Source organism: Equus przewalskii, chromosome 1, assembly GCF_037783145.1.
Source record: "Equus przewalskii isolate Varuska chromosome 1, EquPr2, whole genome shotgun sequence".
In the NCBI taxonomy this organism is placed as follows: Eukaryota; Metazoa; Chordata; class Mammalia; order Perissodactyla; family Equidae; genus Equus; species Equus przewalskii.
Window position 1 is genome coordinate 158183234 of NC_091831.1, and position 13720 is coordinate 158196953.

The 13720-nt window shown below is 37.8% G+C and overlaps 1 protein-coding gene across 15 annotated transcripts in view; it reads right to left on the reverse strand.

The window, feature by feature from the left end:
• CHD8 (chromodomain helicase DNA binding protein 8) overlaps positions 1–13720 on the reverse strand; it is a 58324-nt gene that overhangs the window by 13055 nt on the left and 31549 nt on the right. For all 15 annotated transcript variants that reach the window (XM_070585804.1, XM_070585854.1, XM_070585830.1 and 12 more), the window contains 12 exons: positions 10640–10723; positions 7571–7708; positions 6175–6296; positions 5792–6035; positions 4386–4562; positions 3192–3335; positions 2686–2941; positions 1884–2094; positions 1433–1628; positions 775–942; positions 402–581; positions 136–246 (listed from right to left, as the gene is read on the reverse strand). In XM_070585804.1, coding sequence (XP_070441905.1) covers positions 136–246; positions 402–581; positions 775–942; positions 1433–1628; positions 1884–2094; positions 2686–2941; positions 3192–3335; positions 4386–4562; positions 5792–6035; positions 6175–6296; positions 7571–7708; positions 10640–10723 — 2031 coding nt within the window. The remainder of the gene's footprint in view (positions 1–135; positions 247–401; positions 582–774; positions 943–1432; positions 1629–1883; positions 2095–2685; positions 2942–3191; positions 3336–4385; positions 4563–5791; positions 6036–6174; positions 6297–7570; positions 7709–10639; positions 10724–13720) is intronic.

The window sequence follows — 13720 nt, forward strand, 5'->3', positions numbered from 1 at the left end:
ATTTTACAATGGCCCTTGTATATAATACACCATCATAAACCAAGGTCAGCATTGAAGAATCAGAGGAGTGATAAAGACTCCTGAAAGTAATGTGTCTTCTGCAATACTTCCTCCCTAAAGGCAATGGAGGCTCACCTTGCTATTGAGTAGATCCATGTCTAGGTCAGCCTTTTTGGCCCACTTTTGCCAAAAGTTGGGGTCATCCAGAGAAATATCTGTCCTATTTTCAGAAGCAACAAAGCTTGCCTAGTGAAGAACAAATGAACAGAGTAAAGTTGACTATAACACTTTTTTGAGCAATGGGAAACCAATAACTATATTTAAAAAATATATTTGAACTCTAGAGATTCCTGTCTCTATCTCTGCTTCTCTAGCCTCTGGCACAGACAGAACTATCCTACCTTTGCAAAGGTAGAACCCTTTCCTTCAGACTCAATGGTGATGGTTGTGGTCCGTCTTAATAAGATTTGGTCAATGTCCTCTTCACAAAACTTGGAGCCCTCATCATCTTCCTCCATTATGGCTGCATATGCTCCTTTTCGTAAAAGATCTTCTATCTCCTTCTTGGAGAACTGTTGGATCTACAAAATCCAATAGAAAGATGAAAAGATTACCGAGAGAGTATTATCTAACCATATAATATTTTAGTTTATTATATTTTAAGAAATAATAATTGAGAATCCAAACAAGGTGGTCAGATTCCTGTACAAAAATAGCTTTTGTCTCCCTCTCTATGACCTGCCACAAACGTATCTACAGACAAAGAGGACTCACTCCAGTAATGTTGCCATCCCGACCACTCATGGACTGAAGCACAGCCTTATCCAATCCCAACTTGAGGCTGGCCTTATCAAACATCTCTCTCTCATAAGAATTACGAGTGATGAGACGGTACACCTTCACAGCTTTGCTCTGCCCAATTCTATGACACCGTGCCTGGGCCTGGTTAAAAAAGAAAAGGGAAGTATAAAGATAACATAAGATTGGGGGAGAAAGGATTCAAAACACCAATTCACATCTGTAAAGCAGCCATGAGATCAACTCAAAATCAAAAGTGAATTTCAAGATGAAATTTTGCCCCATCACATATACCAGGGGTTAGCAAACTATGGTCTGCATGGCCACGTGTTTCTGTAAATAAAGTTTTGCTGGAACACAGCCCCACCCATTCATTTACATATTATCTATGGCTGCTTTTGTGTTCCAAGAGCAGAGGTAAGTTATAACAGAGATTGTATGGTCTGCAAAGCCTAAAATGTTTACTATCTCATCCTTCACAGAAAAGGTTTGCTGATCTCTGATCTAGAACGCCATCCCTAACTAAGTAAACAATTCCATACTCTCTGAAGGACAAGTCTTTCTAAGAGATCCTGATCCTGTTGAAAAACTTTCCAGTTAAGTAGTTAGTTCCTAAGACAATAATTTCCTTTACCTGTAGGTCATTTTGTGGATTCCAGTCTGAATCAAAGATGATGCAGGTATCAGCAGCTGTGAGATTAATACCAAGGCCACCAGCCCGGGTGCATAGCAAGAAGACAAAGCGGTCTGAGTCAGGCTTGCTGAAGCGGTCAATAGCAGCCTGTCGAAGGTTGCCTCTAACTCGCCCATCAATACGTTCATATAAGTACCTATATGGGAGTCAAATAAAAAAAATTTAATTGGCTAAGCAGAAAAAGACCCCCCCCAAAAGCCGACTAGAATCAACACCAGTACCTCCGGATCTCTAGTTGACAAAAAACCTTACCAGAAAGTTGTGAGAGAGAGTCTCAAATATTGCTCTTATCCCAGTCCCAGTCAACTTTAATTAAATACAGGCCTTCCTACTCTCAGCAGCTTTATGAAGATACAGTAAACACAAGGCAAGGGATGACTCTTTTTCTCACCTCCTCTGGATTAGATAATCCTCTAGGATATCTAGGCAGCGTACCATCTGGGAGAAGATCAGAACCTTATGGCCACCAGCTTTAAGTTTTGGAAGTAACTTGTCAATAAGAACCAATTTGCCAGCCGAACGAACCATGGCCTGCAAGTGGAAGTCATGAGGTATAATATGGCAAGCTTCTCGAAATTCTGTCAGGATTTTTTCTTCTGCACCTGCCAAAAGAAAAATCAAACCTGATGGTGAGATACAGAGAAACATACTAAGGCTGCAGATTATTTAACTGAGATAAGGAAGCAAAGGAAAAAAAGGTAATCTGATTGAGATCAACATTTCTCACACACAGACTTTAAGCACCCAAAAATCCTAAATCATCTTCAATTGTATTATACAAAGTACTCTAAGTAAGTCAGGCTTAAGACAGTAACTGGGTAAAAGATATGTAAATATGTGGACAAGGACTAGGACAGTACATGTAAACCACTATCTCTACCCTACTGGCATCCAAAACAGAAAGAGAAAAGTAGAGTACCAGTGACAAGATTTATCCAGAGAACAGAATGACTTGAGTTCTTATTCGTGCAATTGTAAATAGTAAATCCTATTTAATTTTGGAGATTACACAGGATCAAGCGGGTAGAAAGAACTAGAGAAAGACATTCCACATGAGAATTCTTTTAGAAGAAGCCCCCTCCACTTCCAAATTAGGCTAGATTGGTAATACAGCCACTGTTCCTGAGGAGTATCATTTAGATAGTAAAAATGGGTAATACAGAAATGCAGGTATTTTCCAGGAGTTCTCTCACCATTGATGAGATATGGGTGGTTGCAGCATTTGCGCAACTCCATCATTGTGTTGAGTAGATTAGGCATGTTAGTATGACCTGCCCCTTTGGAAAGAAAGGAAAAATTCTTCTCCAAAATAGCCCGGTAGTATTTCTTCTGGATGTTGGTCAACTCTACTTCAATAATAGTTTCCTGTTTGGGTGCCAGGTTTTTTTCAACATCCTCTTTGAGTCTTCTCAGCATCATTGGTTTGAGAATGGCCTGTAACTTTTGAACCTGTCCCCAATACAGAGAGAAATCAATAACATGAGGATAAACAGTCTTTCATTATGTGGAAGCACACAGAAATACAATGAGTTTTCCAGTATCTGAGCAACGTAGATTTTGGACAATGCCACAAATGATGTAGTCACAAGCTTATAAGGAGTTCAGAAAGGCCCTTGATGCCTATGGAAAGAGATGTCTGCTTAGTACAAACTTTACCTTTTTTGTCCTGAGTTAGTATCTCATCAGAGAGACTTCCTACCTGTTCCTCTGTCTTGAGATCCCCAAAGTCCTTGAGGAACTCTGATTCTGAGGGAAACTGTGAAGGTTCCAAGAAATGAAGTAAGCTAAACAGTTCCTCCACAGTATTTTGCAACGGTGTTCCTGTAAGTAGTACTTTGTGTTCCTACAAATGGAGAAAACAGAAAAATGATAAAACTCAAAAGCACAAACGACTTCTGGGGCTGGGGTTTTCTATCAAACCCCAGTTTTGAAAAGTTTCTATCTTTAACTTTTTTACCTGTAAAATTATGGGGGACCAGATTACTATCTTAACTTTTCTTTCACTTGCTCCCTCTTTTGATAAACATAAAATATTCACGAAAACACTTGGTATTATTTAATATATTCGATTAACTTAATTATTATGATTTTAAGCAAATAAAGAAATATTCAGAATATGGTTTTTTTCCAATTACATATGCTTCTCTACACTCAACTCCCCAGACATATATATCCCAATGTCTCCTTCTATGGAATGTACTTGTGCTGGATTAAATATGGCCATTAATTCTTTGTAGTTCCTTCTATCAAGGTTCACCCCGTGAATCTGGGCTTGCCTTATGACTTGCTCTGACAAAGGGAATGTAATAAAAGTAATATTGTGTGAGTTTGAGAGCCTACAGCTCAAAGGCCTTGCAGCTTCCGCCTTTGCTCTCTTGGAACACTGCCCTGACTCTACCAAGTAAAGAAGCAAACAAAGCAAAACATCCGATTGGAGGACGACAGTCTATGTGGAAGATTACTCAGGCACCCCAGCCAACAACCAGCACCAACTGCCAGCTGTAACCACATTACTGACTCCAGGCAAGACCACTAAACAAATGGCCTAGCTGAGCCCAGTCCAAGCTGCTGAGCTAGAGAGTTGCAAAAAATAAAGTTGTTTTAAGCAACTAACTTTTGAGGTATTTTGTTACGCAGCAACAGGTAACTAATATAGTATCCTACCTCTCCATCTGGTTGAGAACCACTGACCTACCATGGCCTTCCAATTCTAAAATTTAAATGACTTGTATGGCTGTCAGGTTACCATTCCCATAGGCCATACCCACCACCCAATACCAAAATTCTGATTCTTTTTTCTTCTCTGCTAAATTAGCGTTATATTAATTCTACAGAGAATTAAAGTTATTTTAATTCCAAGTGTTTCTGCCACAAGTCAGTGTGAGGAACTCACCAGGTCCATGTGCTTCAGACTATCAAGCAGCTTGCAATTACGGTTCTTTAGTCGATGAGCCTCATCAATGATGACACAACGCCATTCAATCTCACGAAGCTCAGGACAGTCTGACAAAATCATCTCAAAAGTGGTGATTAGGGCATCAAACTTGTATGCTCCTGGGATGAGGCGCCCCTAAGCATGAAGGCAGTAAAGTCAGAAAAGGCCTAAAATGTACCTAAATGAGGACTCTTCTGAATTACACGTTCTTTTTTCTATATTCAGGCAGGCTTAATAGGAAATACCAACTACACCACCACCCAACTCCGCTACTGCTCATCTTCCTAATAAACAGTGCATAAGTCACTGAATTTAAGACACACTGCCTCCTCAACATACTCAGCTTCTTGGAAAAATGACAGACCTCACTGAATGAAGCTGGACTTTTTTTTCTTTTTTTTGAGGAAGATTAGCCCTGAGCTAACTGCTGCTGATCCTCCTCTTTTCGGTGAGGAAGACTGGCCCTGAGCTAACATCCATGCCCATCTTCCTCCACTTTCTATGTGGGATGCCTACCACAGCATGGCGTGCAAAGTGGTGCCATGTCCCGCACCCAGGATCCAAACCAGGGAACCCTGGGCCACTGAAGTGGAACGTGTGCACTTAACCGCTGCACCACCGGGCTGGCCCCAAAGATTCTGCTGTATACCTAGCTCATGTATTTCGTTCCTAGATCTTTCATTGTTTAACAATGAAATCCATAAATGTTGGGCACTTCTGAAACATACAAGACAAAACTAAAAGTAAAAATAGGTAACATAGTATGTGGTAATATTGGTTAATATCTAAAAGTGGACAGAATAATCGAATCATCTTAACAAAATTAAGAGCAACAAAATATGACTTGAATAAATTTGGCTTGGTAGCAATAAAAATCACAGAAAACTAATGGTACAAAAACAATTCATAAAATTTGATGTTAAGAAAGGATGGATGATTCAAATTTTTATTTTCAAATTTACATAGAAAAAGAAATTGATCTTGATGAAAATTTTAATAGACTTTAAAAAAGAAAAAGAAAAGACAGGAAATAGTTTAAGTTCACCACCATATGGATCAAGGAATTAAAATGGCTAAACAAATTTTATTCTGGAAAATACTTTCCTCAAGAAAACTCATCAATGCTGGTAAAATTCTATTTAGAATGTATGTATTCATAAATAAAGTCAGAACTTCCACTGAATCAAAATGTCCAGTGGATAAAAATAGTAAAGTCAAAAAAACACCCTGCACAATCCAGATAAAAATGTCTTAAATCACATACAGCTCAATAAAAGTATTTTATTTGCATAAAAGTCTCTAAAATACCACATACCTTGGCCTTCTCTCTCTAAACCATAACATTCCCATGACATACAACTTACCCGAGAATCTTTGCAGTACATTTCATATTGCTGAATCATCTGCCGGCTGGCCAGACTGCCATGGTACACAATAGTGTTCATCTCTGTCCACGTATTGAATTCTCGCTCCCAGTTAGTAATTGTGGATAGTGGGGCAATGACCAGGAAGGGGCCATGGATGCCCACATTATATACCTCCTGCAAGAAGGCAATGGACTGAATAGTTTTGCCCAATCCCATCTCATCAGCCAGGATGCAGTTCTGCCTGTAGATTCATCGTGGAAAAAGAAAAGCATGTCAAAAGATACTACCTTTAAAAAAGTAGGTAAAAAGAAACTTTTAACAGGAAATGAAGAATAATCCCAGACTAAGCCTACATCTTAAGGGCCCACTCTTTTCTTTACCTGTTATACCAATTAAAGAGCAGCCAATTGACTCCTTCCAATTGATATTCTCGTAACTGGTTTCTGTTTTTATACTCATGTGACAGTTCCAACTTCTTCCAGGCACTTGCCTGTGGACGATTCTAAAAAATAGAAAATTTGAATAAACGGGGTGGAGATACTAACAAAATTAGGCAAACTTACTAGGTAGTTCTAGTAGTTGAAGTCAATTCACAAGCATTATTGCTTGGATTAAAACATGTTAAATATAGTCAAATTCATGAGTTCATAATGACACTTTTTTAAGAAAAAGAGGAAAAACCCACTGGTCACTTTTGGAGGATGCGAGCAAACTATTTCATTATTTTGAAAACTGGGAAATAAAGGAAAAGAATAAAGCTTTCTTATACTATCTGTACTTCAGGGTAACCAAATTGTACGTGAAACATTTCTTTTGATAGAAGATTCTGGCTAATAAATGAAGACATGATAGAATTAAAATGTCATCATTTAAAAATCCTTAAAGAATGGATCTAGGCAATGATCATAAATGGCTGATGATATCACAAAAGACAACCTGATGGAATCACCTGTGAAGCAGACTTAGTGGCCTCCCTCCCGCATCTGACCAAGCCTCTAGAACAGTGATATCTAATGGAACTGTCTGCAATGACAGAAAATGTTTTATATCTGCCACTAGCCACATGTGATTACTGAGTATTTGAAATGTGGCTAGTGGCTCCTGTACTGGGCAGCACAGCTCTAAAAAGTTCTAATAGACAAGCCTGCTCTACATCTAACCATTTATGTGAAATATGAGGGACAGAGAACATGTTAATAAGTACCAAGGGGAATACAATTGGCAAACTTCAGACTGTGAAAAACCCTAGAGAACAAATCACTTGGTTTGTTCAAGAGCAAATTCCAAAGGAGGAAGAGGAAACCAAGGGCAACTATAAGAGAGATTTGAGACATATTAACCAAGAGCGATATATGGACCTTATTTAGAATCCAATTCAAACAATTTAACAAAAATTAGAAGACAATCAGGGAGATATATACAGTGATTGGTTATTTGATTATATTTAGGAATGGCTGAATTTTTTCAGGTGTAATAATGGTATTATTTATCTTTTAGACATAAACACTGAAATATTTACAGATGAAATAAAGGAACCTAGGACTTGCTTTAAAATAATCTGGGAAACAGAGAAATGAAGGGGTAGAGAAATACATGCAAAAAGATTGGCTATGTGTTAACTATTAAAGTTGAGTGATGAGTCTATTATACTATTTCTTTATCTTTTGTATGTTTGAAAATTTCCATAATAAAAACCTAAAATAACATAAATTCTATAGGGGAAAAATTAAATCATTGCCTAGATGGGCTTTATATTCCAAATGCAAATGTACTTACCACCCTTTTGAGTTCTGGGTGCCTTGACTGGATCCGTTTAAATTCTCGAATCTTGCCCTCATCAACATCCTCTTTTAGCTCCCATGTACTATCCTCATAGGGCAGGGAGCACCATTTCACCAGGTAGTAAATTACAGGCTAAGAGAGAAGAAGCCAAAGCCTTAATATACTGATTCTGTGTTCTCTGCTATGGTTAAAGGCTAAGAATTTGAGTATAGAGAATCAGATCACAACGATTCAATACCTAAAAAAGGCGCCGAAAAAGTCAGCCTGAAAACACCAACCACAGGCTCAGCTGTTGATGCACTGTACTATTCATGGCTTTGATCATTCTTCCAGGTAATTTATCAGAATCTGTTCTAAAAGTAAAATTTCTTTACCCAGTAGTTTCTACAACACTAAGCACTGAAACATTATACTCATCAACCGAGGAGATGAAAAAAAAAATTCTCTTCCTATATTGTGTTGAACTAGGTTGAAATTGAAAGAGATGGCTCTGTTCCATACTATTCTCCTGGCACCAAATTTGAGACAGCGGAAGCCAGGCTACTTCTAGAAGTGAGGAAGAAGTTGAACCCATAGGAGCAGAGCAGGGCTGAAATCACTGGGCTTCTGAGCTCCTAGAGCTCAGAGAGCAGATGATGCTTCAAAGTATCATATGCAGTCATACGGCAATAATGTGAGATTTCCTTGTGAGCCTCGGGAAGCTAGGGGATAACAACAGAGCTATCACTGAAGAGAGGTAACAAGAATGAAGAGGAAGGGGAAACACTGGATTACACTAGGCCCAATCTAATCCTTGCTTCATACAAGACAAAAATGGAAATGCAGTCTGTGCATTGAGTAGTGAGAACAGGAGCCATTTTAGCATTGGTCACTATCCCTTCCCCTGCAGTGAAATGCCTACATAGAGCACAGTACTGTGGTTGGAACTTGACAGAATCTCTAATTTTTCAACTCATAGAATGAATGCCCCTTAAAACAGCCCACAATAAGTTTGAAGATATAAGTGCCTCAACAGAGTCACAGATCAAGGAATCTCTAGAATTAATCTAGTTGCTCTTTTACCTTTTTCTTTATTGTAGTGACTAAGGTTACTTTCTACGTAAGGCCATTTGTTCAGGTCACACATTTCAAACATTCATAAATGTTTGAATGTTTCAAACATTCAAAAATTCATAAATTACTTTTTCAAAAACTTTAGTATTTATTATAATATTTAATTCCACTATTAGGTAATGTAAAAAGGATGACAAATTAAACTCATTTTGGAGAGGGGGAAAATGGGTACAGAGAATGTTACTATCCAAAACTGGGAGCATAAATTACAGTACCAAGGTACTAAAACATTTCCATCTGTCAGGTGAGTTGCAACACATTCCAAAGGGGCCTAATCAAAAACCAATTACTTTTGGAAGCCTAAGTATGTTGGTAGAGAGCATACACTTTTCAAGGCTGGGAAGGCTGAGATCCTGAAAATGATGAGATGGATTTAACAGTTACTAACCAGTCCTGACTAATAACTGGTCCATTCCTTACTCACCTCCCACAAACGAACAACAAACAACTCCCACTCCCAACCCAAAAAGTAGAATATATGTTATCTGAGGCACGCACGTTAGCATTTGAAGACATGTTGAATTATAATAGACACTGGTCCAGATAGAACCTTAACCTGGACACTTCAGGTTCTATTTGAGCAATGCTGAAGGCTTATAACATAGGGTAAACTTTGGAATTTTACAGAGGTTAGATTTGACTCTTAGGTCCTATAAGGATGATGTATGGGAGCAAGTCACTTAGCTTGTGAGCGAGCCCAGCTCACCACCTGGCACTGACATCTCAACAAGGTTGTGTTGTTCTCTACTGGTCACTGTGTAAGCAGGAACTATTAGAAGTGATAAAAACTTTATGAAATATGGCCCTGCAAAGCTAAACCAACAACTACTACTGAAAGTGAAAAGAAAGCGAAGAGTTCTAAGGAAATGGTGGTTCATACCCTAGCTAAGTTTGAAACAGATTTAAATGAGAGAATGTTGAACTCATGGGTGGCTTAGATCCATATGACTCTTAATTGGAAAATGAAAAAAGTGATTTATGGAAATGTATCAGCAAGCGTTTTAGTATATTTAAAATTTGCTCCCTAATCTAAGAAAGTTTTAGTGCAGTGATTCCCAAATCAAGCAATACATGAGAACCCCTGGGACAATCAACTTAAAAATACAGATCTCTGGGTCCCAATCTATACCTACTGAATCTGACTCTCTGGGAATGGGACCCTACAATCGGTTTAAAAGTACAGATTCAAATGCAGTAGATCTGTTCTAATGACAGACGATAATGCATTTAACCAATGGTAAGTTGCAGAAATAATCCTCAACAACAACATGGAGAAAGCTATAAGTCTGGACAAGTTTTTTTTTTTCTTTTGGTGAGGAAGCTTCACTCCAGCATCTATTGCCAATCTTCCTCTTTTTTTTTTTTGCTTGAGGAAGATTAGCTCTGAGGTAACATCTGTGCCAATCTTTCTCTATATTCTATGTGAGTCACCACCACAACATGGCTTCACAAGTGGTGTACCTCTGTGCCCAAGATCCAAACCCATGAACCTAAGCGGCTGAAGCAGTGTGTGCCAGATTTAACCACTATGCCACAGGGCCAGCCCCTGTACAAGTATTTTTATATTAATAAATTTGGAGATTTGTGAAGCATCCCTTCTCCCTCCCCATCTCTCACCCCCAAATGAACACCAAGGCTCTCCAATATAAAATCTAAGAGAAAATGAGACCAGGAGGAATGAGTAGTTGTAAATATAGCTCCCAATACTTATAAAAAATAGTACTTATAAATATAGCTCCTAGATGTTTGACTTTATGGGAATCTTTCCTTTCAGTTTCTCTCCCTATTCACTTACCTTCCCATTATCATTCTAAGGATCCCTCAGAAAAATTAAAAAGTATCTTTTCAGTCCCAGGGACTTTTTAGCCATATCTGAAAAATAAAGGATGGACAAGCACACCAGCAGACACCTCTAAGAGACCTTTCATGTTTCTCCGTGACCCTACTCACCTCCCCATTGTCCTTGTCAATACTGTGAGACTCATCCAATATCCTATCCACCTCTACGTAGTCTGGATTAAAGGGCTCTTCATCCTAGAGGAATTATGAAACCAAACAATAAGACCAAAAGATGACTAATAAACCCATCCCTCCTCTATCTCACCTTTAACAGATGACCCTACTTTAAAATTTATTAAGAAAACAAAAGCCATCAGAAGGGAGTTCCTCATTTTCACAATATCAAATCCTACAAACTTATCTGCATCTGCATCCATCTTCTTACTTGTTACCAGAGCAAGTATCTCTTCTTCCTAACAGAGGCCACTCTCTCCATATATGCTCTGGATTCTGATCCTTCTCACCTTTTTAGGAATCCCTCTCTACTTGGTCATTCCCACGAACATACAAACATGCTCTACTATTTCATATCTTAAAAAGATCTCCCTTGACTCTATATTCACCTGCAACTATTTTTCTGTTCTGCTTCATACCCAAACTTTCCCAAGAGTTTTAAATACATGGGATCTCCAATTCATCACCTCCTTCACTTGTCCATCCATTCTACTCTTTCTTCCATTTCCATAACACAATTAAACTACTCTTTTCAAGGTCACTAATGATCTTCAAATTGCCAAATAAAATGGAAACATTTCTGTATTCATCTTACTTTACCTCTACACAGTATTCAATAATTCATTATTCCCTCCTTAAAGCAGTCTCTTCCCTTAGCTTTTCTGAGACATACTCTCTTGGTAGCTCCCTCCCCCTTTATCTTGGTTTTGGCCAATTCTTAATCACCTTCACTGGCTCTTTTTCTTCTAAGTCACTGGTATCCAGCTTCTAGGTGGTATCCCAAGACAAATAACCCAAGGCTCCAAAGAAAGATCTCAAAGAAACTTAAAGGAAAAAATCTTTCCTCCTTAAGACACTTTTTTCCCTTGTTTTTTTCATGACATATCTTTCTTCTAAGCTTTCTCCTACCACTCTGGAATACAATCCCTTCTCCCTCTCCTATACCTCTAAATTTGGGAGAATTCCTTAAGGCTTGGTTCTGGGCTCACATCCATTCTTTTAGAGAAAGGAAATATCTATAAGAAAGTACAGAACTATTAGAGAGTATAGAACTTTCCCCATAGCTAACTTTATTCATTATTAAAGCTTTAATAACTATTTATATGCTGATAAATCCCAAATTTTAATTGCAGCCTGAAAAATCAGTATTTGTGTATCCATCTGCTTACTAGACATGTGTTAAGGAATTTTAAGCTGAACATGGTGTAAACTAAATTCTTGATTTTCCCCAAATCAGTTGCTTCTAAAATCTTCCATACTTCAATAAATGATCCCACCTCACCCATGTGTTCAGACCAGAAGCCCTTTAATACATGCCATCACATCAAGTGTTGTCAATTCTACTTTGAAATAAATTCAAACCTATCCATTCTCTTTACCCACTGAAGCCACTTCAGTCTAAGCCATGGTAATTCCTCATCTAGAAAATTTCAACTGCCTCCTTAGTGCTCATCCTACTTTCATGCTTACTCTTCTCCAATCCATTCTCCAAAGTCTAGGTGATCTTTTAAAAGTGAAAATTGGTTTATGTCTTTGATCTGTTTTAAATAGTTCATGGTTTCCCTTTGAACTTGGAATAAAAACAAAACTAAAACCAAACTGCTGAAAAGATATATAAGTGCCTGCTTGCCTAAATTTCTCATCTCATTTTAAGCCATTCTCTCTCTTGCACATCAATTGCACTGTCCTTTCAGTTCCTCATCCAGTCTCAGAGACTTCACGTATGTTATTTCCCATGCCAGGGATACTTTTTACATGTGTTCATGGCCTAGCTAACTCCTATTCATAATTCAATTCTCAGAGAAGTCCTCCCTAATCAGCCAAAGTAAAGCAGGCATTTTTTTCCTTCTTATGTTTCCTGTGCTCTTTCTTTCCTGGCACTTATCATAATTTGAACTATTTTTTGACATCTCTCTCTCCCAAATTAGACAGTGAGCTACATGCAAACACAGACCATGTCTGGTTTATTTACCATAGTGACTAATACATAATAAATGATGAATAAATGAATGATTGATTTGGTTACATGGCCTACCTATAAAGGCAGATTTAATTGGTATATGAGTTAATTAGTAGAGCTTGGTTCAATGGTCACAAATGGTACATCTAATACCAACTAGAATGGGATTACAGTCTCATTGTGCATTTCACAAATTAGGCTTTAAAAGAACAGGGATAAAAAAACACAACCGAATTATCACTATTTTCACATAAAAAGAAATTATAAAACCTACATGGTCCTACTTGCCCTCTCCAGGTGATGTGGAAAATAATTCATTTATTGGCAAACCTGGTGATACAAAGTTAGCTTTATCAGATGTATTCAGCCAGGACTGGTTTTTTTTTGCTGAAGCCACACATTATTCCTTCTCTCAATCTTTCTTACTAGACCTTTTCTCCTTTAGCTCTAAGAACCTTTGAAAAATAATCTTTCTTTTCAGGGACTTAGTACTGTATATAGAATAAAGATGAAAAATCCAAGTTTGGCCAAGAGGTGTGTACACAAAGCTTTCAAAGCAAAATAGAGAGCTAAAATATGGCCCAAGAGACCCTTATGCATATTCCAGTGTTTAGCCTGCAGTAACACTGGATATAGGAAATTAAAGCTCGTTTATTAGCATTTCTAGTCATACTGGATTAGAAACTAGAGAAAATAAATGTTCTCTCTTAATAATATGGTTGCTTATGTCTACAGATACCATCAACTGCTAAAGACTGACATTAGAGGGTGAAGAATGTCTCAAGCGGACCAGAAATTAGTTTATTATCCATTTTGAAAATACATCATGAATACAGAGAAAGCCAATTTTAAAATATTCTATAACTTATAAAAAGACCATATCTAGACCTGGGAAAACAAACCATGGGGCAATTAAGGAAACTCCAATGATCAAAAATTAAACTTTATACCAATATATGCAAAGCAACTATAAGTCTTTTGAAGACTGCATCTAGGCTGATAACCCCAGTAATTTATGCTTCATTGAAATAAATGATAAGCAATACCTATTCCTAATT